Below are 25,636 nucleotides of genomic sequence, written 5' to 3'. Positions count from 1 at the left end.
ATTTGGACATTCACAAATGATTTTATCGCTTCGTTTATTTCTAAACAGTTTTTTTTCGTATATACCGGAGAAAAAATTGTTTTGTGGAATTAAACGCAAAATGAAATGAAGCAGCTCGCTGATACAATAAAATCCGATCGATCAGTAATTTTTATTGGGGTAATGAACTACTCGTATAGGACTAACAGTCAAAGACAATACCAAGTTTTGATGAGATAAGGAGTGACAACTATTTCTTAGCTTGATAATGGAATCCATTCAGATTATGAAAACATTAAATTAAGGTTAACGATTCAAACTTAAATGAACATTTGTTTTTGAAATGAACTTAATATATGAGATGTAGAAATATTCTTGATTTCGAAATTTAAAAAATGTGTAGAAATATTTCTGCGGCAAAATTGTTGCAGAAACTATTCTTCAATACTTCCACTTACATCTTCCTGGAGCTGCGATATTAGAATTATTTTCTGTAATTTTTGGGTGTAAGCTAAAATATACTTGGAAATATTCCTAATCGTTAGTAAAATGTGGTCTTTCTAATTAATCGAAGAAGTTAAATGCTTGACAAAGTTTATTTAACCTAATAGAACAAAGAAATCGGATATTTTTAATTTTTATTTAAAAATTCTGTACATAAAAGCATGAGTCACGGGAATTAGCACGAATCTTCAAAATTTCAATAATTTCATAAAACGATCCTCTTCTATTGGCTTTACTAACTACTACGTTACACAGCATCTCCATAAAATAGAAATAAACCCTCAGCAGAAGGCTAATAAATGTCATAAATTGAATATAGCAAAGAGGAAAAGGGAAGAGTATGGCCAAAAAGATAAACAAATAAATGCGATCATTGCACCACGGGCTGATAGTTTACAAGTTTCCGATTACATGGTGCTGCCGAAGATCGCCAAGGCTTCTTGATTCAATACGTAACAAAATGTATATAGAATAATAGCAAGTTGAATTTAATTATTTGCCGGATGATAGGAGTAAAACTTGACAGACCGAGTTGAAATATCATTTTTACTACTTCGCACTGAACTGAAAGATATTTGAAAATACATAATTTAAGTTAATAATTCAATATGATCAAACGCATTAGCTAAAAATTGGGAATACTAGAAAAATTGAGGATAACATTGAGGGTTTTCAAAAAGATTTCGACTCCAGTCGATGACACTGCACAACACAATGTTGCGAATTAAATTGAAGAGAATGACGCAGTACGGCGATTTCACTTAATCATAATTAAGCATTGTCGTAACTGTAACGATGACAATTTATACAGCAGAAATTTTAATCGGTCATATAGTACCACTTGTAGCAACACGATAACTGTGATACACCACCATCATTTTAATCAAAGATAAATTATGTACTGCTGTATTATATACCAGTCATTTCTTTTCAAAAAATAATGAAATATTGTAGTTATTATTAAAGACAGTAATATACAAAGTCAAGCCGTGTTTGTTTAAAAAGATAAAGATTTTCCTAAATTCATCTTTCAGTAGGCTTACTGAAATTGTAAGTGACAACCCTTAAGTTCATTGAAATATGAAAGAAACATTTCTTCACTGTTTGGTAGGGAGCAATGCTCGTTTTAAGCAGTTATTGGAATTTAAACTTCTTCTAGAAATCTCCCTTCTTGAGTTTTCTGGACATACACCGAGTAGTTACTTCATTTTCAAGACGATATTAATATACACATAAGCAAAGATACGGCTTAAAGTGATAAAAATGAATGGTCAAAAAGGGGTCGCAAAAAAAGTGAAAAAGGATTTAAAGAGAACAAAAAGTTGATTTTCAATACATTCATTAACCATTGTTTAATATGTTAAAAATTGCTCCCTTATTCTAAACTAAATCTACTTGCAATGTTGAAATATTGTATTATAGAGGTTTCCTAATCTAACAGTCATTCTCATCATTAACTGACGTACCTTCAAAACCCAATCCATACCATATACAAAATAAAAACGATCTGTTTTATTTACTGTAGTCATTGCTTGTAAGCCAGTGACCGCTATATAAGGACTTCAATCTTCTGTTTTATAGTTTCTAGAATATAATTCGTTTGCTTTCTTGCTCACTTAATTCAATTTAATCTAATTTAAATCTTTTAATTTTCCCAATAATTTATTTCTTCCTCTTTATCTCATACTGGAAGACTTTCAAGTCTTACCAAATTATCAGTATTGTTGCTATACACTAATTCTCGACAATTATAACCATCATTAAAAGTGAGCAAGTTACAAAAGTGGGACTGAAAAGGATATAATTTTCTTTGGAAGGATGAACAATCACTCGTTGAATATTTATTCATTATTTATTGAAGTACATACAAAGTCAAGATTAAGAAAGCAATCATAAAATACCAAATATGAATTCCTTTCAGCAACCACTCATTTGTTATATTGCACTTTTTACTTACTTAATAGTAATACGAAAAATGTGTAAAACTACATGGACTACAAATATTAATTTCCATCAAAGCTCAGTGAAGCAACAATGCATTTCGATTTTGTCATTTAACATCTAAACAATTCACGTAGAAAAGCAGTTCACCAATTGCTCGAAAAACAGTTAGCATAACAAACTAGATACGTATTCATTTCATATTTCGAAATAGCATTAAATGAAGTATTGCAAAAAAAAAAAAAAAAAAAAAAAAACGAGACTGAAATAAACAGGACAAATAATTTGTAGATAAATATTTCTAACTTGCAAAAGTATATTAGTAAAGTGAATAAATGTTCCATAAAAAAATCTTAAATTTTCCATTTAGGCTTAAACCAATCATTTTTACCAAAAATATATTTTTTACTTCTCATAACTTTTTTTTCTTTTGTATATATAAATACATATTTGAAATAAATGAATAAAACATCCTACACCCCTTTTTTTATTTTTTCCTTCTTGAAAAAAAATGGGAACATTTTTTCCTGTCTGAAGCAAATATCTATGATTATCAACTTCATCAAAATTCTGCAGCCTGCAGTTAAGAATACACTGTCAAATTTTAACAAAGCGAAAAGATTATTTGCCATATTCAACAATTAACTTGGGAACTTCTCCGTTTTTATTTTTAGCACATCTTAATTATTGCTCAAACTTTTCAGAGACCGTTCAATCAGTTGTCGATGACCAATTCGTGTGACACCGAGCTGCGTTAACAATGATCGATCAAAGGATAACAAATGAGTACCGTCAATTCGAAACTGCTGGAATTTCCTGGAATGTTCCGAAAGGCCTAATGTTTTTAGCCATGCAACAATGTCATCAGTTGTCCAGCTTGCCACTTGTTTATCGATAAAACTGTTACTCATAAGCGGACTTGTGTGACTACCTGCAAATATTATTATAATATTAAATTCAATGAAGTACGAGACTGAGAACTTCGTAAATGCAGGAAAGAGAAAATATTTAAGGAACCAGCTAATTTCAAATTGCCGTACAGACAGAAGCACGAAGGAATAAGGCAACCGGAATCGAAGTGATCATTTATAAAAAAGATATTAGAGTTCTAGCAAAAGTAAAACTATTCTAAAAAATGAACAAAATGGGCCTCTATCCAAAACTGTGTAACATCACAATGCAGCTTCAAAATGTTGAACAGTAGGAAGCTTTCTGACATAAACAAATACGAGCAAACAGATAGGAACAAAATTTTCATACATACAGAACATCGATGAAATAAATTTCTTTACAGCTTACTAGATTTTGTCGCAGCGTCGTTATCGGAGTCACCAGTACCGCTGTCCGGTTCATCGTCATTGCAGTCAGTTGAGGGAGTTACTGAGAGTTTGCAATGAGATGTTGACAATAGGATAGTAGACAATGTCCGCTGTTGACAATCCGTTGATGATTGTCTACTTAACGTCGACAGTGTGGAGTTCAAGCTCATCTGGAGAGAAATTCGAATTCCAGAAAAAGTACAACGGGGCAAATTGAACAAAGACTGACACACGGAAAAAGGCGAAATAATGAATAACAAAAAATAACGAGAAGTTCAGGTGTGTTAAAATAAGCCATCTTAGGATAGGATTTTTTAATAAAACTTCCTGCCTAACATTGTTTCTGATACGAGTCGTAAAATCGTTCGAGTTATTTAACTTAGTCGGAAATTTCGAAACATATGGTGTTCCAGTTCTCGTTTCAATAGTAAGTTCTCTTGATCTCCCTCCTTGAGAAAACTTAAAAACGAAAATTGAAATTGTCCAAAAGTGGGTTGCTTTAAAACTACATGCTGTCTTTTTTGTAGAAAGACTTCCAAGGCTGCATTAAATTTTAACTTTTGTTATTTCAAATCGGAAGCGAAACTGATTCACTAGATGCTAATAGCAGTGGTCCGGAAACATTTTCTGCAATGGTTGGAAAACAATCGTGCAATGATTTATTAGCATTCACAAAAAAGCTTTTGATTTCATTGCGTTCAATAACATGCGACAAGAGAAGGTTGAGCAAAAGTAATTCAGTATAGCTGAAGGATAAACGAAGCTTTTGAAGGCCTAAAATTGCATCGTACTTACCGAATCATGATCGCTGACCGCTTGAGCTAACTGTTGAACAGGTGGTGCTACCTGCGATAAACAATTACTCTTCCTGGTACACGTAGATCCACAAATTTCTTCAAACTGATTACTAAGCAACGAGACATGACATGCGGAACTGGCACCAGCTACGCCAGTGGTTGGTTTCGTAGATCCTGGTACCGCAATTATCGTAGCACCTACTGATCCAATTTCTTCACCGCATTCTGATGGTTCAAGCGAAGTGCGTGACGATGTATAACTGAAAACGGAAATTGTAAGTTTTTGAAAGACAAACAATCGCAATTTCAAAATTATGGTGTCTTTCGAAATAAGTAATAGAATTCGAAGTATGTGATGACAGGATATCTCGTTACCGGTGCAATTTATGGAAGTGTAAAAGACATAAATATTTTAACAATTGACTCACCCGCTATCTTTTTTTGATGCAATACTCGTTGGAGAATGCTCTGATTTCCCAATCTCCCATTTTGTTGAACTTGGAACACTTTGCCGGACTGATTCGCACAAACTTAATCCACCGTAACTGCTACAAAATCATTTATTTTTATAAAATATCTCTTCTTCCTCTAACAGATCGAGCTCTCAAATTTTTAGAGTCAAATCATCTGAGGATGAGAACTTCGTATACCACGCATAATTCAAGAAGGTATAAAATATTTAAAATAAACTAGGGAGATCAAACCTGATCACTGTGGCTACAGGAGGATTCTCCAGCAAGAAAACTACTTTTTTCGATGCATCATTACTACCACTTTGAGCAACCTAAAATTTCCCCATATTATGATGGAAATTCAGCGAAGAATAAGCTTTGCAAATAACAGGCCAGTTCATGATTTTCTATTAAAAAAAGCGTGCCTTGCCTCTCCTTTTTGCCAGTGCATTACGTAGATCAGAATCAAATCCACGTGGCACGGTTGCACAGTAATTAGCTGGTTCACGTCGTATGGTAGGTTTCAATTTTATTGTTGACAAGATTTCACTACTGATAGCAGGAGTTCTTGTTTCTTTTGATTCAGATTCTCCATCTTCATCATCATTTTTAAAAGACTGAAAATTAATTTGATTCTTTTCGAAGAATAAATCAAAAAGTTCTTTATAATCGGAAGACTTCTACAACCCATTTAATTAGCACTATCTGCTAGACCGTCGCAATAATGGTCGATATAATTCTAAACAAGTTGTCAAAATAGCTAATCTATTTATACTTTTATATCCGTGCGCTGAGAGAATAGCAATTCAGTTGAAAAAATTTGTGTCCTAAAAAGAATACCACAGATTTTGCTGCTGTTGTTGCAGAAGACTGGAGCAGAGGAAGTGGTGGAGGAGGAGGTGGTGGTGGAGGTGGAGGTGGAGGTGCAGCAGGTGGAGATGAAAGAGTCGTTTCGATTCGAGGCGGAGATGTTAGTGTTTCTGCAAGAAAAGTGCTCGACATTGCTGATGTAGGTATTGTCGGAGGTGTGCTATTCGTTAAAGTATTACCATTATTCGAGGACGATGATGGGAAGTTGTCAAACAGCGGTGGAAGTGGTGGAGGAGGTGGTGGTGTTTTGGGTCGGTCGATGGACTTAAAAGGACGTGAATAGTCTGGAGAAATGGCAAAGCCACGTTGGCTAACTTGTCCATTAAAAGAAATCAATGAGGGCGATTCATCATCCACTGATCGAGGCAAATCTGTAACAAAACAGGAAATTTGAATGCTTAAATAATTAAGATAGCGCCAAAAAAACCATTTCAAATTGAAGTCTTTTCCAAATTTTAACTGTCGTGGTAGTGCAATGACATAATGAGAACAGAAAAAGTGGTTTCGATGCACAGCTAATCGCTGATATCCAAAACACTTATCAATCACAAAAGATGAAAACAGTTGAGATATATATCAGCCACAAGGTGATAAAATCGAATTTTTGAAGAATTATCCAAACAATAAACTATATTTTAATTATTAGTTATAAGTTAAAATTTCTGATGAAGGAGAAGAACAAGTTTGTCTTTTATCCAAATATTGAAAATGAAATATTTTATTTCTGCGTCTTTGATTCGAATAAGAAATTTTATTTCTTGAATTAATTCTTGAAAGCTTTAGAAAGTTAATGTTAAAAGGAAAGAAAACTTAATAATGACCTGGTGAAGAATTAAAGCTTTGTATTACTGACGGAGCACAATGGTCGTTACCAGCTACAGGTGGTAAAGTTGTTCGATGTAAGCCACTTTTTTTGTAACGTTTTAGGTCATTCACTGAATTAAACTTCAAACTATTTCGATTTGGCAGTGAATCCTGTAGCCAAAGTTAATATAATGTTTAGCGAAAAGTAAATATCAAAATTACAAAATAAGTTCTCTGAACAGAATGCCATGAAGTGAAAAATGAGAAATAACAGTGCAATTTCAAAAAATTATAAGGTTGTAAGATGGAAAATGAAGTGAAAAAACCTCATTTATGGGGATGGGTTGAAATTGCGAAGTACACTGTCCCTGTCGTTCCATCAGTCGTTCCAATTCTTCCATAGAAATACGTTTAGAACTACCAATTCGTTGTTTTACGGACGCAAATCGTTCGTAATTACTTTGATTTAGTGTTTCTACCGATTTAGTAGAATGCAAGGGAAGCAAACTATTACCATAACCATACATGTCACCTATGTTACCTGCAAAATTCAATAATTAGCACCATTAACTCTCATTTAACATTATTTATAACTATTTCCAATAATCATATATCCACATTTTAGTAACAAATAAAGAAGTGTGAAATGACTTCTAATCAACTGCAATAACTTGAAATTCAAGAATGATAATAAAATAGTTATGAAGGGTTTCAAATGTTAAATAACACAATTGCTAAAACTTTTTTTTCCATTAATATGTTCTACGTTTTAGTACTCCTAGCCATTCTTTCCCAATAATATTTTTTGAATTAAGAATACTTCAAAATCGAAGCATTAAATTTAATGGATTTCTGAGATAATCCGGGACTAAGCAAATACCATATGTTTAAAGATAACATTGACACATGAAGGTATGAATATAACATGAAGCTACGAACATGCGACACGATCAACTGCTCTGGATTGAGAATAGCATCATTAACTTTAATATATAAATATATATACCTACACTAATATCTACACTAATTTTATGATCTTTGAAAAGCCGAGGTTGACATTTTTGACAAGCAAGGAAGAGTAGAAACAACGATCAATGTACGACCATGGAAACAACACTAAAGGTGCAGGTGATTTCAAGAATTCTGTGAATAGTGAATGAATTTAAACATCGACTGGCATTATACGCCTTTCTGGTAAAGGTTACTATTGGACTACAATACAAACCACTTGAAAGAGATTTCCTTACTGTTCCAGGTTCATAATGACTTGTGAAGTGGACTTTTTGGATATCCGCTAAAAATAATAAAGTAGAATGAATTTACCACTGATGCGACGATTTCGACGTGGTAACGAATGGCTGATATACGTTTTGTCTTGTGGCAGCATTGGTGGACGATATTCCCGAACTATAAGCGTTTACATGCACAACAAAAGCATGCTAATTTAAAGATTATATCACTTTTTTAAAGTGAGAATGAATGTGGGAAAAATACAACTAACACAAGAAGTGATAACAGGAACCAATGAATAGCTTTTTCGCGAAATTTTTTTAATCAATGGTCGTAATGTGCAAAACACTTCCTAATTAATTTAGTCATTACTACTAATTTTAAGAATGCCATAAAAATATTATGCATTTTCCATCAAATGCTATCTTGACTTATAAAGCACAATATTAGAATACAAACATTTGCCCTATAGAAAGCTGCAATTTTTTGTCAATATTAAGTTTAGCTTGATTTTGACGACTTTAAGACAGTCTGGTCATTACTGATATCATATGATTCAATTTGCAATTTAACATTACGAGCAGAGCTGTTGGTGTTGCACTCATTTCAATCATGTTAAAACAAATAGTTATTCACGAGACAATAACATTTTATTTTATCTTACACTTAAAATGATAGAGCTAAGAAAAAAACAAAAATAAATGAAACATATAATACGAGCTTCATGTCGCTTAAATCATTATGAGACATCTCTAAAGTTGACATTTATTCAAAAAGTTTAAAATTTTAAAAATTACCAACCTGTGCGAGAAATATTCACCGGCATCGTATGAGAGGGCGGAAAACTAAATAAACCAGGATCGACAGTAATCACCTGAAAAATCCTTTCGAAAATTTATTAAATCAGCCTCTTTTTAAATAGAAACATTAGCTTGAGTGAATCGCTGTACAACAATCTCTGTACTTCATATCCTATCTTTATCAGTGAATAAGGAACAGAAATACCGTAAATACCGTCTTTCATCAAATGATAATGGAGTACGCAAATAGTATAACTAAGAGAAAATATATCCAGGATTTGTTCAAATACTGCTTAAAGGAAAAGAAAATTTGACCTACCTTTAACATTACAGTGTCTCCCGAAGACTGTATTAATTTATGCACTTGATCATGCGGTGTTCTACGTACATCAATATTGTTCACCTGAAGCAAGAAATCACCGGGTCTTAGACCCGCTTTCATAGCCATTCCTTGCAGATCAATCCCTTCGAATTTTTGCAATGCTGGATTCAACAATGTTGGAATAAAGTTTCCGGCTTCTGAACATATATAGTAGTAGTTGACTTCTTCAATGCAAACTAGATAGCTATGAATTAAATTCAGTCTTGATTCATTCTAAATTAATTTCGATTTTAAAATATTTTTTCTTCTCATTCCGATTTTCATTTGTTTTAAAAATCAGCATTTCAAAACCTACAGTAAGTTTAAAATTTATGTCACAATTAGTGCATTTATTTCTTTGTTCAGTTCATATTCGTTTTAATTTTGTACACAAGTTAACATATTCCCATACACATACACAGCAAAATAATTGTGAGGACAAACTTGTAGCGCCTCGTAAGACGAATCCGAAGCCACCTTTACTATCTCGCGGTATTACGATAGTGCGTGGTATGTTAATCCTGGAAGCATACTGCTAAATGAATTGAGTAAATAAGAGCCTTTCAAAAGAACCAGTTCTATTCATTTTATAAAATAAACAAATAGTTAAAGACGATCACTGGGAACTTTTTTTTGATTCGTTTTTGTATGTACAAAAAACTTTTATACATAAAAAAAAAAACATCTAAAATCCGATATTTCAACATCTATGTAGTGTTACGCAAGCAATTTTACACGTTTCCAGCGCAACCATACATTCCCAGTCAGACTATTTTAACGTTAAATCACTTTACTAATCTGCCCTAAGCTTTTGATTACTTAGAATGTTTGCACTTAATTAATAAATGAGGCGTACTCAAAACCATTGATGTTCATTAGGGGGTAAGCTGGATATCGTCGCATTGTACTATATCCACCATCAATATCCCCTGGACACGTTTTATAACTGGATACTGACATATGGCTTGGTGTCGGGCTGGCCGGTATCTAAAAAAGTCAGTACTTTTGCAAGCTATCCAAAGACCGAATTATCAACTTTCAAATTGTTTTACTTTGTTTAACACCAAAAGATCAAAGAAGTTCAATTGAGAAATTGGATGACATTATAATATCACATATCAGATTATAAATTACTTTCATTTTTCACTTTTGTTCGATATGTAGAATTAAAATTATTATCAAAAATTTTTACCACAGATCGATATTCACTGTTGCAAAGTGATGTCCGACTTGAGGATCGTTGACTAGGTAATATCGATGAACGCCTTCTGGGATTAAAAGTCGGCTTCACGTTATAGGGCACTGAAAAATTTTATGCTGGAAGTCAAGCCAATTTTACCATTCTCAAACTGATAGTATCGACTCTTTGGGTAAAAGTCAAAATATAAAAGAATAGAAAGAACTCCAGTATTTTATTCCTAAATATAAATCGAGAAATGAACAGATAATTCTTGATCTCTAAAATCTCGACTATACTCTCGATCATATTACAAAATGACATGACCAAAACCGAGCGCCTGAAAATGTTTTGACACGGAAAGGTCGATCGGGTCCTAAATGTGCCAGGTTTCTAACAAAGGTAAAGATCTCTGAAGAAATGATTTTGGATTTATTTGCAAAGATGTAACAAACCAGTGGATACAGGGTCATGGTCCAAAATAACTTTCGTTATTTCATGACAGCCAAGAATCTGTGCCACATCTAACGCTGTCTGGCTTTGCTTATTCATAACTGTTGGATTAGCACCACGAAACAGTAATAAACGTGCGCAATTAGGTCTGAAAAATTTTTCAACTAGTAAAATCAAATTCTTTTTGAACTAATGAAAACAGATATGCTATATTTTACCCTTCATTTCTTTTTAGATCAAGAGAAATTAGATTTATTGAATGCGAGCTTAATTTCATTAACATTTTTACGCCCCAAAAAGCAAAAACTTGAAGTCTTATAAAATTTTTTTTTCAGCATTTTGTAAATCCGCTTTTTTTTTTTTTTTTTTGTATATGGAGTGCCTGTAGCATATAGATCCGCAAAAAAAGCGGAAAGAAAAATCAAAACTAATTACTTATTATGAATTGCGCAAATATGAAGCGGAGTATTCCCATTGATATTCTGAGCATTAATTTCAGCTCCATAGTATATCAAATAATCCATATGTTGCACCAAACCATTCTTGCATGCCTGAAAAAAAAAAAGAAAATTGTTGCTTTTTTTCATATCTTTAAAATTTCGTCTGAAAAAATTTTGACCAATAAATTGAACGAAAAAATAATTGAGCTTAGAAGAACAAATGAAAATGAATTAGAAAAATAAATAAGAAACAAGGAATTGTATAAGGAATTTAGCTTGGTATTTTAATTCATTTTAAAAGTTGCTTAATATTTGCAATGGTTAGAACATGAAGTACGCTGAAATAATATTTTATCGTTTCGATTGAGAAATCTTCTTAAATTCCAAGGAACTGAGATTATAAATATTTATCCTCATGATCCGAGAGAAAATTTTAGTGGAACTTCTAAATTGGAATAAATTCTGCTCTTCTTATAGGTATTGAACGAAGCCATTATTTTTGTTTCGTCAATAAATCCTGAGGTAATAAAGAAGATGTATTTTCATTTTGGATTTCTTGTTATAAGCAATACTTTATTTCTTAATTCTAATCAATTAGTATCAAAGAAGATAGTATTTACTGTACGGATAATATTACACAAGTAATGTTGTTTTTGCTGTTTCCGTAGTTGAAAGCATTCATAGACTATTTAAATTTTCGAGTTATTCTTTTCTCGTCCTTAAGAGATTCTTTGCTACATTTAGCAGGGATATCTTAGCAATTATCACTGAGAGTAAAAGTGATTGCTATGTATAAACAGAAGTTTATTACTTTAAGTTTATCGCATTTGAACAAATCTAACTTTCAATTTGAAATTAGAAAATCGATCTCAAAAATAGACAGTGTTTTGTAAACAGAAAGGTTAATACATCTATTATAAAAGTTGTAAATGCCCACTAAAGCAACACTTGTCATATATTTGTATAGTGACTATTTGGGTAAGAATCGGAACAGTATAGTAAATCGAATAATCCGCGAGAATCATCAAGAGTTATAATACTGATGTGTAAAGAAGAGTAATCCGTAACAAAAGCCTCTACTGAGTGTCATATATTATGACATATATATCTCCTTATTTAACAGAATAAAATGATAAAATAAGAAACTGTTTTTTCATAGAAATTTTTCCTTTTCGAAAAATGAAAGAGTTTTTTGAGAAATGTCAGTTATCTAGTTGGATGACGACAACAAAACTAACATAATAATATGATAAATTGGCTAATAGAAAGGATAATGTTAGCATAGGTAGTAACGATCGCGTTCATACTATTAATATTTTTCTTTAATTCGTTTTGTTTTCTAATTTGTTCATGCTAACGAAAAGTGTTTTTTTTAAAACGTAGAGAATTCAGAAATAGAAAAACTTTTTCTCATTAAGTGTCAACATTTAAGTCATGGTGATTACATTATTTTGCTTAACAAAATGAGCCAAATCTCTTTAACAAGTCTAGCTTGAAGAAAATTACTGCTGATTAGATAGATAAGTATCAGGTATAGCCAGATGCTTTCTGTTTTCCTCGAAGAACATATCTTCGAATGGAATCGGTTTTATCATATTTCATATTGTCTATAATAAATTCGAATACTACTTAGTTGCGTTAGTGACTGTCCAATACATTTCCTAGTTATGATATGATCAAAAGAATAGAATAAAATTCCCATTTAAAAGAAATTACTGATTAGGTGTTGCTAATTCGGACCATCCCATCTTCATCAATTAACAGGTATGTTTTCTCCACACTTTTAAAGTTTCTACAAAATGGCTCACGCCGGAATTTCATGTCTTTGTCATTCTTCTTTACCCCACCCCAAAACAGATTTGTCAGATATTCTGACAACAACAACCACTCCTATCTGAATTGTAATTTTACGACTCACAAATTCTTGAAGTGCGGTATTCTACATCACACAGAAGTGCGAAGCATGGTATTTTTTATGTTAAAGCAATATTCTTTCATTGTCATCGAAATCAGTCTTAATGAGAACAATGAAATTAAGACGAGTAATCCTGTTTATATAAAAAGATGCACGTATAGAATATCTTGCTGTTAAAATTGTTCTTTCTGTCTAATAGATTTTGAAAATGGAAGAGATTTTGGATTAAATCTGAACTGATAATGTAAACGGATAACGCGAAGAAAAAAGAATACGAAACACTCTTATTAATTTAGTACTGTCATTATTAGGAAATGCAGAATTCAAGATTTCTTTCTCATTTAACGACTTTTCAAAGAAAAGACTGCTAAAACGTCGAATCCTTTTTAAAGCATTGGCGTCATTTGTAGACGAGAAAAAGATCAAATTTTTGGGAAGACATGCATGGCAACATTTTAGAAAAGAATTTAAAAAATTGTCACATCATTTCTTGAATTTTTCAAAATATTTTGAAAAACTTTCATAAAGTTGACAGTAACATAGTAACTAAAGAATAAAGATTTCTACCAGGGAAAATCAGTTTATGCCACAAATTTCTGGAACTTTATTTTTAGAAAAAGTTAATCCTAATTTTTCCAAACTTTTAGAATTTATGAAGTTCAAATTAATAAATCAACCTGCAAATCACATATCATAACTATCTAAATGGTAACGGTACAAACCTGATGTATCTCATGATTTCCATCCAAATCAGTTACATTAATATCTGAATAATTATAAAGTAACATTTGAGCTACTGATGATTTTGAACTACTCTGCAGCATGTTGTAGTAAAGTGGTGTCAAGCCAAGTGGATCCCGATAGTTTGGTGATGCACCAAGTTCAAGCAAACAGTTAACATTTTCCGCCAAAGACCAATATGCCGCCTTATGCATTGGTGTCTATAAAATATTACATGATAGATTAATACTCTGGGATATCAACAACATCACTTTAGTTTGTTTGAAGTGTATATGACTATATTAATAGTATAAAATCATTATAATAATAATCATATATCAAAATATTTTCTGCAATTTACTAATAAAATCTTTATCACTTTCCATAGAATTAACATTCTATGGAAAGTGAATCAAGCAAGCTTAATAAATAAACCTCATTTTCTTTCATCTAATCTTAAATTATGATTTAGTTCCAAAAGGCTTTACATTAAATAATCAAAAGCTATATTCCTACTTAATGAAAATATATAGTTTTAAAATATATTTAACTGAGTTAACTATCCTCTTTTTTCATTTGCTAAATTTAAAGTATAATATTACCTGTCCATCACTGTTTCGGAAATCGACGTGAGCTCCATGTTCTACCAACGTTTTAATAAAACCTTCGTTATTTGGTAATGAACACACCATCGTCAATGGTGTCTTACCTTCATTATCGTGAAAATTAGGATCAAATCCCGCAGTACACATTTCTTCCGTCCGTTTTAGCTGTCCAAGAGCAATGTGATTCATGAATTTTTTCAAATTTGACTGAAAGATGAAAATATGCCTGAAGGAGAGGAATGGATTAAGTGCTTCTTCAAAGTAAATTATTCTGTTTTTTCAATTAATTTAATAAGCAAGAATTTCTCAAAGCTAAATTAAAATAATTTACCTTAGTATGTAATTTTTCCAGTTGCTTTTCGTCAATATTCAACATTTTGTAAACCCGCTTTTTGTATTTGAGCTTAAATGAAAAATTTTGATTGTTTCTTATTAAAATTTGCTTTACTGTTTTGAAGAATTAAAGTCAAAATTTTGATTGTTTCTTATTAAAATTTGCTTTTACTGTTTTGAAGAAGTTTAGTAGAAAATAAATGAAAACTTCATAATGATTTATATTTCAGTAATTAATATGATTTGAACGAAATTTATTACTATTACTATATCTAATTTTTTATTTGTAATTATATTTAAAATATCATGAAAAGCAAGAAATTAGTGTGGAAGTTAAAGAATTTTTGAGATATAATGAATGTCTCAAAACTAAAAGTTTATTAAGGTTTCGACCAGACCATAAATGCTTTTGTTCTGTCTTAGAATTGATATCATGTGAAAATAACCTCAAGATAAGGGACACAATCATGAAATGGATATTCACGTATCGGACGGTCCTCCAGTAAGAATTTGCCAGCGCGGCCATCGCAAGGTGGCAGAAACAAGCCGTAGTTGAATGACTGAGGTAGCTTCTGCAAAATAATTCAGAACAAATCATTAATCACCAGATCTGTTTTTCTCTTCTTATCCTGTTATCACTGTTAACATTTAGAAGAATTGTAAAGTTGCTGACATTTTAAACTTATGATCGAATTTCAAGTAATCTCTCAAATAGTTGCGTAACGAAATTTAATCAAGAGATGCTAGTTTCAACCGAGAGATGAGCAAAAAATCTTTTAAAAGAAAACAAAAATGTCGTAAAATGTGAGCTTACATTCTGAAGAGATTGGACAAGTCGCCCTTTGATTTCCCAAACTTTCTCATCAAGATTAACAACCAAACATTTCTATAATGCAGTAGTTTCCATATCAATGCTTTTTAAATCATAACCAGTCAGAAGATAATTTAATTTAAACATATATTTCATGCAGGATTCTCAGCATATAAAATTTATTTTGAGGATACATACTTTTTGTTCAAGTAGTGCTATGACAATAAGGAATACACAGTGTGAAAGATAAGTACAATGTACCGTATGGGTAATATCATACATGCAAAGATATGAATAGTGCATGAGTTGGGTACCGTATCACTTTTTTTTGTTTTTGATAGAGATGCAAAGTGATTGATCATCAGTGATCAAAGCAATACTGAAGAGGAAATGTTTGTCAGAGTACTGCTTTTTTCTTCAGCAAACAAACAAAAAGGATTTAAACCGCTAACATTGCTTCTACGTGTATAACTGGCCAATAACTTGTCAAGTATAAAGAGTATCTCAAACAAAGTTGTCATTAAACATTCATTTAAGCATTAATTTCGTATATTTGCAAACATAAATTTGTGCTCTGAAGCATACAAAATCCCTCCTTATATGTCTTATAAAGAGTTTCCATGTAAGTTTTTCTCTTATCGGTCTTTTTACTCATTTTACTTTTTACAGTTCCTTCTTTTCCTCAAATTCTGAATCATAAACACCTCAAAATGAGATAAAAATCATAGATGAAAAAGGAGGTGCGCTGCATCGAAAAGTACATGAAATCTTTGGTTAACCTGAATATGAAGTTCGGGGATGAAAATTTGTATATTTAATACATCATCGTCTGCCATAATCATCAAGTATTCCACATTACTACCATACCTGATACATTTGATCTGCAAAACAAATAAATTTTAAATTCGGTGTTTAGTAGTTATTGGAAAAAAAAGCAAAATTAGCATTCATATTGCATCGAAATTCCTATTCCAAGTAAATTGTTAGATAAATTGCAAACTTATTTGAAAGAAGAGAATTAAGCACAAAAACAGAATTTAGTACAATAACTACGGCAGCATAATTGGCTTTCTCACAGCTTAACTTTTAAATACTAACTGTCATCTACTGGCTCCGAATCGATAATTGAGTAAATTATCCTACTTCATTAATTTATTAGACGAATTAATTTTAATAGCTTTTTTTTTTTTTTTTTTGAAAAAAGAGAGAATTGAGCAGCAATACATTTACTATATTTAAATTAAAACGACAGATTTTCAACTAATTTATAACTTATAAAATATCTCAAAAATGATATCATTTAAATGAAGAAACGACGCACTAATTATTTCGAAAAGCAGTCATTTTACCTACATAAATTTTGAAAAAATTGAAGATATTTTTTCTTTTGTCAAAACCAATTGCTAAAGTGAAAAGCAATTTAAATCCTATTTGCATAATTTATTCTCTACCATAGCCAGCAATACTTCTATCTTTTAGCATTTAATTGCAGCTGACCACATACTGATCTTTTTGCTTTGTGAATTATATTATTATACTGTCCTAAGCACCCATACAAATATTCTTTAGTTCAAATTACTCCTTCATTCTCACAAAATTTCTATATAAAATTAAATAATTGAAAAAGCAAAAATACAAAATAAATTTGATCATAACAATTAGCAAGGAAAAGAAATTGAAGAAATAATAAGACATAAAATGATTTAATCAAACTAAATAATGCAAGACATATGTTTGGTTTCCTGAAAATACCAATGATATCATCTAATTTCTTAAATTACCAAAAAAACATTTTTACAAGTGAATAGATTTTTAGTATTCTTTTCAGAAATTTTTGCGTATAACTAAATTAGGGCATATTTCCGTTTAAAAAACCAAAATTTTGCCAGGCAAATTACTAAAAATGCAATTGCAACAATAAAAATTCATGTATTCTTATCCTTGAAAAATTTCTTTTTCAACGAGTGTGGAAGTTACGAATCAATGAACAAATATTCTTTGACAAAACAGCTGATGGCAAAGTGCTTTGACACTAAAGAATTAAGAGCACTAAACCATCTCCTACATCCTATATTACAATATTGAACTATATCTGTAAAGGTGTATTCTGCTAACAATAACGGTATAAATGCAGTATTGAAGAATTGCTCAAGTTAAAATCAATTGTCATTTGTACCATAATTTTAGACTTCAGTTCTTAATTCAAAGATGCCTTCACTACTTGTTGGTGAGCTAGAAAAGGCTACTAGAGAGGCTCGACAAAGTGAACAAGATAACAAATTTATTCAAATTTACCACACTCAAACAACAATCTAAAGTTATCTAATTGAAAGGCTCTTTTCAGTGATGATTTATCGCTTATTATAAATTGCCATAAAATAATTAATGTGAGATTAAGTTAGAGATCATGAAGAACAGGATAATAATAAATTTAATAAAAGAATGAAAGAACCAACGTAGCATTTCAGTTGGAAAGTTTTAAAAAGGAGAAGTATAAGAAATACCCAAAGAAAGGTAATATGTAAATGTCAGGAAGAATGACTTGCAGATATATAAAACTATCATATTCATTTCTTCTCAATAATTTGATTTAATTGCTCGTAAAAAAAAATTAGGAAAAAGGATTTAAACTAGAAAAGATTTCGAAAAAAGATTTAAAGCTATCACATTAGTAGAATTTCTTCTTCACTATTTTGAAAAGAAAAGAGTAACATCTTGTGAATTTTGATTTACAAAAATAAATTCCAAAAGAGCAGAGCAAAAAGTGACAATAGAAAAAAGTACAAATTTTGGAAATTTTCTCAATGGAGCAGAAATTCAAACAAGTTTAGATGCAAACATTGCTCTTTATATGTTCACTAAAACTTTCGTGGTCATTGCACAGTAGAATAAAGTTTTTATGAACTGTTGATTTCATTCATGAAAGTTCTCTTCAATTCTATTGATTGAAAAATTTTTTGTTGATGTATGCAGATTGTCACCAGTAAAACTTTCACAGGAAAAGGAAAGACAGAAACTATCACAAAAATTGAGCCTAGCTCTCATCCTAAATGTGCATTAGTAACCCTTATTTTACACTTCCTTTCTCTTTAATTTATTCACTTTGTCTCAGTCTTTTATCTCAGTTCTCAAAAAATCGAACTCAGTAGACTTTCTTTCTCCCCCTGCTTCTCCTCGTAAATCCTCCCAAGAATTTTCTAAATTTTTTTTTCTTTTTTTTTTTTTTTTAGATCAAAGATGCAAATTCTGGTTAGTTAAATTCTAAATTCTTTCCAAGATAAAACTGATCGAGAAAGTCTTCTTGTATAAAATTGCAATTTTAAAGTCACAGAAAGAGTAGCCACCTATCTATTCCACTTTCAATTTCTTCAAAATTTAAGTTTTTAATCTTTTCAAATAAAGTTAAAAGACTAGCTTACCAAGGCAGAAACACGTAATTTTCCAACAATAATGAAAAAAGCATCAGGAATTTAAAATAATGGAAGCGGAAGAAAAAATTTTTACTTTCCAATCTATCATATTTTCTGAAACATACGCACCTAATCTATTAGCAGAGAGGGAAATTTAGAACTTTTTGTGGAGCAAATCAATCGACTATCTTAATTTGACATGAATTAATTAGCGTTTACGGGTTGAAGGTCACGCAATCAACAGATACAACGCTTTGCATGCCGATTCAGTGCCAAATCTACCATAGAATTTTGCTTCTATATTAACCAGTACGTCAGACACTAAACACAATATATATATACAAATTTCAATTAACACATTTATTTAATTAGCATGTAAAGAGTAAATGAATGGACGAATGAAGAAGCGAAGATTAGACATAACTTTAAAATTTTTTTTAAACCGCCTATCCTACAATGAAAAAAAAAAAATAAAAATTTTCAGTAAAATATAAGGGAAAAATGAAAGTAATCAGTTTTTGAAATGAGAATTTTTGAAATCTTCTACATTTGCAAAGCGTTGAAAATTTTTTCTTTTTTCAAGTAGAGAAGTCACTACTGACAAAATTGATATCAAATTGTCCTTGAGGTCCGAATGCGATAACAAATCGGAAATTTCGCAGCAGTGAAATACATTAGACAATTCGTTTGCGATAACAACAAACAGCTAAGGTGCATCGAAATTCCGAGTGATTCATATGATTTTGAAAAGAAGAAAAAAAAAAACTGATAATAGAAAGAGAGTTTGAAAGCAACCATCAATAATGAAATATTTATAATCTTACTATATTTATCCTTACCAGAAATCATCTACATATTAAATATGTAATCAGCGGTCCGTTATCAAATATTTGGGCAAACAAGCAAAATGCGTTTCTAACTGTTATAAAATTAGGACAAATTTGTTAATGAATAATGATTGTTGCTATTTTTACATTATAAAACAAAATATTTCAAGGATGGTAATCATTCATCACAGACAAACCAAACTTTTATAAACTTATAGGATAAAGAGAGAGAGAGAGAGATGTAAATTAAAAAATCTCATTCCTTGTATTTATTTAATTGTCAGCCAATTAAATTCTGAAATGCTAAAGTACCATTCCACCAACCATCTTCACCCCATTGTTCTCCTTTCCCAGTGTCCACTATTTTTACTAAATTAATTTAGTAAAATTTCACAAGCATTCTTAATTTTTCTAAGAACTAATTGCCCATGAACTGATTGCCAATATTAAGACGTTATTGGATGTGCATTTCTGTTGTGTTATACGTTTGAGTTTAAAAAAATTAAAGAGTTCTTTTAAACTTGTCTTTGGTCTTCACAACAGCAATCATTATCAGCGATCATTTTAAGAATACCATCAATGAAAATTTTAGTATCAAGAATAAAAAGATAATGAAGGAATGTTGTAATTGATGGCAGACTGAAAACAGAATGATAATAAATAACTAAAAAATTAAGGAGAAACAATGGAAATTGAAAAGAAATGAAAATTTGTACAGAAATCAAATCTGTTGAAAGGTTAATTAATTCAACGCCTTTGTTACCAGGGCTGTTACTTCTAGTATGAAGTGCGTTATAGCAAATTCAGTAAAATTCAATTTCAGTTATTGTGTAAAAAGATGAAAAGAATTTAGATAAACGTTTATTGACAACTGAATTGGAATCACTAAAATATTAATAGATAGATAAATAACTTGATAGCAGAATAGATACGAAGTTTTGAAGTTAACTTTGATAAATGTTAATGCATTATTTATATAACCACTTTTATCTCTTGATAATTGCTAGAAATTTTTATGGATAATTCCGCTACCTCACAGGAATGGCTTTGGGACTATCTGAACATTCCTGCAGTGATTCGTATTATGACATTTTTAAATATTTTTCCAAAATCATGTTTTTCTATTTTAAAAAGAAATTCGATCATAAAATTGATGCCAAAGGCAGCTAACGATAATTGTCCAACTTCCATGAGAGAAAAAATGGGATAGGGAAATTGATCAATCTCTGTTTTCAGTCACTGGGAAAGTTTGAAAGCTGAGAACCATCAGCGCAAGATTACTTCATTATATGCAGTGCATATCCTAATTTCTTAATTGCTGCCCAATACGAAGCGAATTTCACAGATGGTTCGGAGGACTTTGTTGATAAAAGAAACAATTTCTTACGAAATAGAACCATATTAACTTGGAGATGCATTGCAGAGTGTTTCACAACAATTGCAATTACTGCTCCCTTAATTGACATCGTCAAATTAAAATTTCCATTTGTTGATGTCATTATTTTTAAATCACAAAAGATTGCAAATCAATTCAACGGTCATACAACCTGAATGGCCTTTTAATCACTATAAGTCACTTCTTGTAACGAGAATTCATAGAGCTCCTGTATCAGTTACTCTAGATACTATCATTATTATTAAATAAATATTTTACAGGATGATATTTCCTGAAATTTACTAGCCAGCAGTATAAAAGGAATTCTTCAAACAACTTAGCTATATATGATTGACTATGCTACGGTATCACTTAGATTTTTAAGAATCAATTTTTGTACGGTAATTTTTATATTTTTAATGCAAATAAATCTTTATAAAAATAAATTAGATTGTAGTCAACTGTATGTCTACACAGCATATGTTTACTATGTGCCTACAGATTATTATGATTATGTTAGTTATATTTTTATTGTAGAGGAATTCCAACAGTCATCATTACATCAGTTTAATCAGATTCGATGAAATAACGATAAGTGTTGTAAGTAGATCAAAAATCATTAATTTCAATCATATTCAGTATAATTAGTAATCATTAAATGAAAAGAATTTGCTGTGAATGTGGTATTATAATTCTCGAACAATCAGAAGTACATCACGCAACAAACGTTATGACAAAAACTTTATAATGCAACACACCAAAAAAGAAAGAGCCGTTATCATTCTTATTTATCATGAGATAAAGCGAGTAATTTCTTTAGGGAATTTTATTTGAAAATGGAAGAGAAAAGGAAAACCAGCATCGGTCAACAAAATATTTAACGAAAATATCATTCATTACACAATTGTGAAAAGTAGTTGACACGAGGGACAAAGAGTGAATCTTTTTTGGATACGATAGTAAGATCAGTATTAAGAAAGCTTTCAGAAAGGACAATAGTAAAGGTGTAAGTATTAAATAGCAACGGGTATCCATGGAGAAAGAGAAATGTATTTGAAAAGCACCGATAAAACTAGCAGGTTGGCAAACAGTCGGTTAAGCGCGAACAAACAAACCTTCAAGAAATGCCATCCCTCACCCCTAACAAATAACGACACAGTGGTGATATGAATCGATTCATACCGCTGCTTTTCGTAGTACAGATTAGATTTCAAGCTCTATTTTAACAATAAAATGATAGTTGGATCATTATACTAATTAGAAGAATACATGAGATAAGGATAAAGCATCAGTTACTTTGACTAGCATCAAAAGTATGAGCAGAAAGTATACTGAAATTTGAAAATCAGTGCATGCGCACCAATAGTTGGATCAATGGTGATATTACTATATGTTTTCACAGCTATTGTACTTCTAGCGCCCGAGTTATCTTTGAGCTTTAATATGGTCATGCATATTTAAGGACAGTTAACATTTCGAAAGTTCTACTGATATAAACAATGAGGAAAGTAGCACAATATATTTTCCGTTTAATGACAACGTTATCAGTAGGTGAGAAAAAGATGAGGAAGCGATTTATCATCAGAAGAGTCAAAAATCAACGTACACTGATCACTCTGTCCTTCTCAATCAAACATGATTAGCGTGGGGAGAGATGATGATAAGTTGCTAAGTAAGCAAATACAAACTATTTTCATCTATTTCGCTCACTTTTCTACTTGTTTTCTTTTGTAAATACGACAAAAGGAATTAAAATAGAAAGTGTCTTTGCAAAGATTTTTGCTCAAATTATCCATAAATATCAATTGCTTTATATATTATGATATGATGTCATCATCTTTTTGCTTCAATTTTTCGAAATGTGAATCTGAGCATTGTTGAGATAACAAATTTCGCAATAAACTCTTATTCATCTTTTGAACAAAAAATATTTTTAATTCAAAAATGATTTTTCTGTGAAATTTGAGAATGCAATTTATTAATAGAACAGTAATGGATGTATTTCTTCTGAAATCCTTTCAGTTAATATGAAAAAGTCATTCATTTCATCAGACAGACAAGTCTTTTTAGGCTTAATATATTATTCTTGGCTTAACAGGAATTTTTTACGCATTATATTCTATTAACTAATTCACGAAAAATTCCAGCAACTATCTATTTGTACAGACATAGGAACAATATTTATATTTGAGAACACTTCCACTTAATTTTCTTTTCCAAAACGTCAAATCGCCATCAATTGCTGTGATTGAGATAAGTAACAAATTTAAAATGTTTGTCATAGATTCGTTTTCATATGGATCCTTTCAAATTCTAATTGTAAAAAAGCTCTTCAAGCAGTTTAATGGACTAATATGAAATGGAATATCACAAAAAGTATTGAAATTTATGATACATGGGTTAAATGTTGCTTTTAGAACTTAAGTTACTTGGAATTTTTCTTAATAGGCCGGAAGTTAGACATAATATCTTTTAACTATTTGCTGTTATGAACAATATTAATAATGTAAATCCGAAGTAAATGGATTTCAAGTTACACAACAGTATTTACAATATAAATACTACTAGCAAATTTAAAAGAAAGGAGTGAAGCAACCTTATTCTAATAATGCTACATATGTATTTTTTAATTTAATCTTCTCTCCTAGATATTATGAGATTACTTTGTCAGATGGTTTTTTTGTTATCAGATGATCACAATAAATAAAAGTAAGGTTAACAGCCTATTTCGTTGTGGTGGAACGAATATTAAGGCATCGCTATTATTTACTACAGTTTATTTAAATTTTCAGTAGATTGAAATTGAGCCTTTTAATCCTATAATTTCTACTTATTTCTATATCGTTATTTTAAGTAGATAGTAAAGAGAATAAGTGAAAGTGATGAGAGAGAAGTAATTATCCAAAAATCAATTCAGCTTTTTAGAAAGTTCAGAAAGAAAAAATAATCCCAACTCGCGTTTAAATGGAACCTCTTAGATATGAAGTTGGTACGGTTGACGATATATCGTTGAGGAATGAATTTAGCATAATAATCATACAACAAAAATTTTCGAGAATTAGATTTAGGAAGAATGAACGAAGTAGAATTGAGTACGAGTTAGTATAGAGATGAAGTTTTCGATATTAAGAGCTAAAAAGGGGTAAAATTTATATGAAAAAGTTTAAAAAAAGTAAAATAGAGGGAAACAGACAATCATAGCCATTTGTGATGCATAATAAAAAAGGATTACATTTTTTGGGGTAGTACTTATTTCGTAGGAGTGGGACAATCGTAAGACATTCAAATCAGCCGTACAAAAAAAAAAAAAAAAAAGAAATAAAGCGACCGAAAAGAAAATCAATGAAAATTATTTTTAGGTTAGAAGAGAGAACTGAAACAGTCCAGTGTCAGCGAGGACGACAGTGATCGCTGTCCGGATGGACGAATGGAAATATTGAAGGTGAATATATTGATTAGAATGATCTTTTCCACTACGAAACAATTGACCAATAGCGATGCAAGAGCGGAAATATAGAGAGATTAAAAGTTATATCGATGAGTTTGACTTTAGAAAATATCCATTTCGCAACTAATATCTTTTTAAGGTACAGCTTTATTTCAAAAACAGTAGTAACAAAGACAGAAGAAGTACAATTCAGGTGTGTTGAAAGTTTTAGAAGTGAGAGCTGGTGGAGCGTTATGACTGGTAAATGAAAGAGACAAACTTTTTGAAAGGAGAAAAAAGGAGGGATAAACATGAAAAACGACACGGTATGATTGAAGAGCAAAATTTTATCGTATGGCTACTCTGTCGGACCAATAACTATTTCATTCAAGTATTCGAGTAATGATTAACATTGCAGCCTTTGTTTTTCCTAATTGATAAATATGTCATTCACACTTATTTAAATGCATGAAAATGGTGTTGTTTTTTTAATTTATTATAGAAAGTGCTATTTCACGAAAGAAATTTCATGAAATACTTCTCTTAAGAGAAGCCTTTTAAAATGTCTTCTCGGAAACATTCGTCTTACAAATAACTTATTAACGGCCTGACATTGAACAGTAAGTTTCTGAAGATGATAGAGGAGGATACACAATATTAGTGAAAGTTATAAAGAGTAAACGATAGTTTGATGTTCGATCTATAGTTGCTGCAACAAAAAGGAAAAAAATGATTGAAGTGGAAATGAACAACATGCTTAGATAAAAACACTTGCAATAAGTAGGCCAGATTGAGAAGCGAAAAGCAGGTTAGGTGGTTTATAACTGGCAGTGTGCGAAAAGCGGCATAATGTAAGAAGTGTCAATTCAATTTGATCTCAAGAGTATGCTTGAAAACAGAGTAAATAATTGAATAAGGATAAATTAAATTAAACTAGGCTTGATTTATGAACAAGCAAGATTTGCTCTGGAAAGTTCCAACTGTATCATTATAATTGTGTAAATAAAGAATTATTTTCTAAGGTAAAAAGGCAGTGGACGGAGTGGAAATAAGATGAGGGAGAAGAGAGAATGCCACTCATATCAC

At 31.0% G+C, this 25,636-nt stretch overlaps 1 protein-coding gene across 3 annotated transcripts; it reads right to left on the bottom strand.

The window, feature by feature from the left end:
• Positions 1-3,104: 3,104 nt before the first annotated feature.
• On the bottom strand, positions 3,105-16,353 carry Bma-shn-1 (Uncharacterized protein; the record flags this gene model as incomplete). 3 transcript variants are annotated; one of them, XM_043078861.1, is made up of 24 exons in its annotated part: positions 3,105-3,355; positions 3,724-3,913; positions 4,539-4,800; positions 4,969-5,088; positions 5,245-5,324; positions 5,418-5,609; positions 5,833-5,972; positions 6,042-6,233; positions 6,684-6,837; positions 6,993-7,207; positions 7,990-8,073; positions 8,698-8,770; positions 9,016-9,215; positions 9,502-9,578; positions 9,914-10,044; positions 10,250-10,359; positions 10,690-10,835; positions 11,123-11,238; positions 13,765-13,983; positions 14,365-14,574; positions 14,699-14,770; positions 15,147-15,272; positions 15,515-15,586; positions 16,291-16,353. In XM_043078861.1, 24 exons carry the CDS (start codon positions 16,351-16,353, stop codon positions 3,105-3,107), a joined length of 3,495 nt encoding a protein of 1,164 aa, XP_042934795.1. The 3 variants fall into 3 exon arrangements, with proteins under 3 accessions (XP_042934795.1, XP_042934794.1, XP_042934796.1); XM_043078860.1 differs by lacking the exon at positions 7,990-8,073; XM_043078862.1 differs by lacking the exon at positions 3,724-3,913 and having other exon boundaries at positions 3,332-3,355.
• Between the last annotated feature and the right edge of the window lie 9,283 nt (positions 16,354-25,636).

Source organism: Brugia malayi, assembly GCF_000002995.4.
Source record: "Brugia malayi strain FR3 genome assembly, contig: Bm_v4_Chr2_contig_001, whole genome shotgun sequence".
NCBI lineage: Eukaryota > Metazoa > Nematoda > Chromadorea > Rhabditida > Onchocercidae > Brugia > Brugia malayi.
This window is presented reverse-complemented; position numbering and strand designations above follow the sequence as displayed.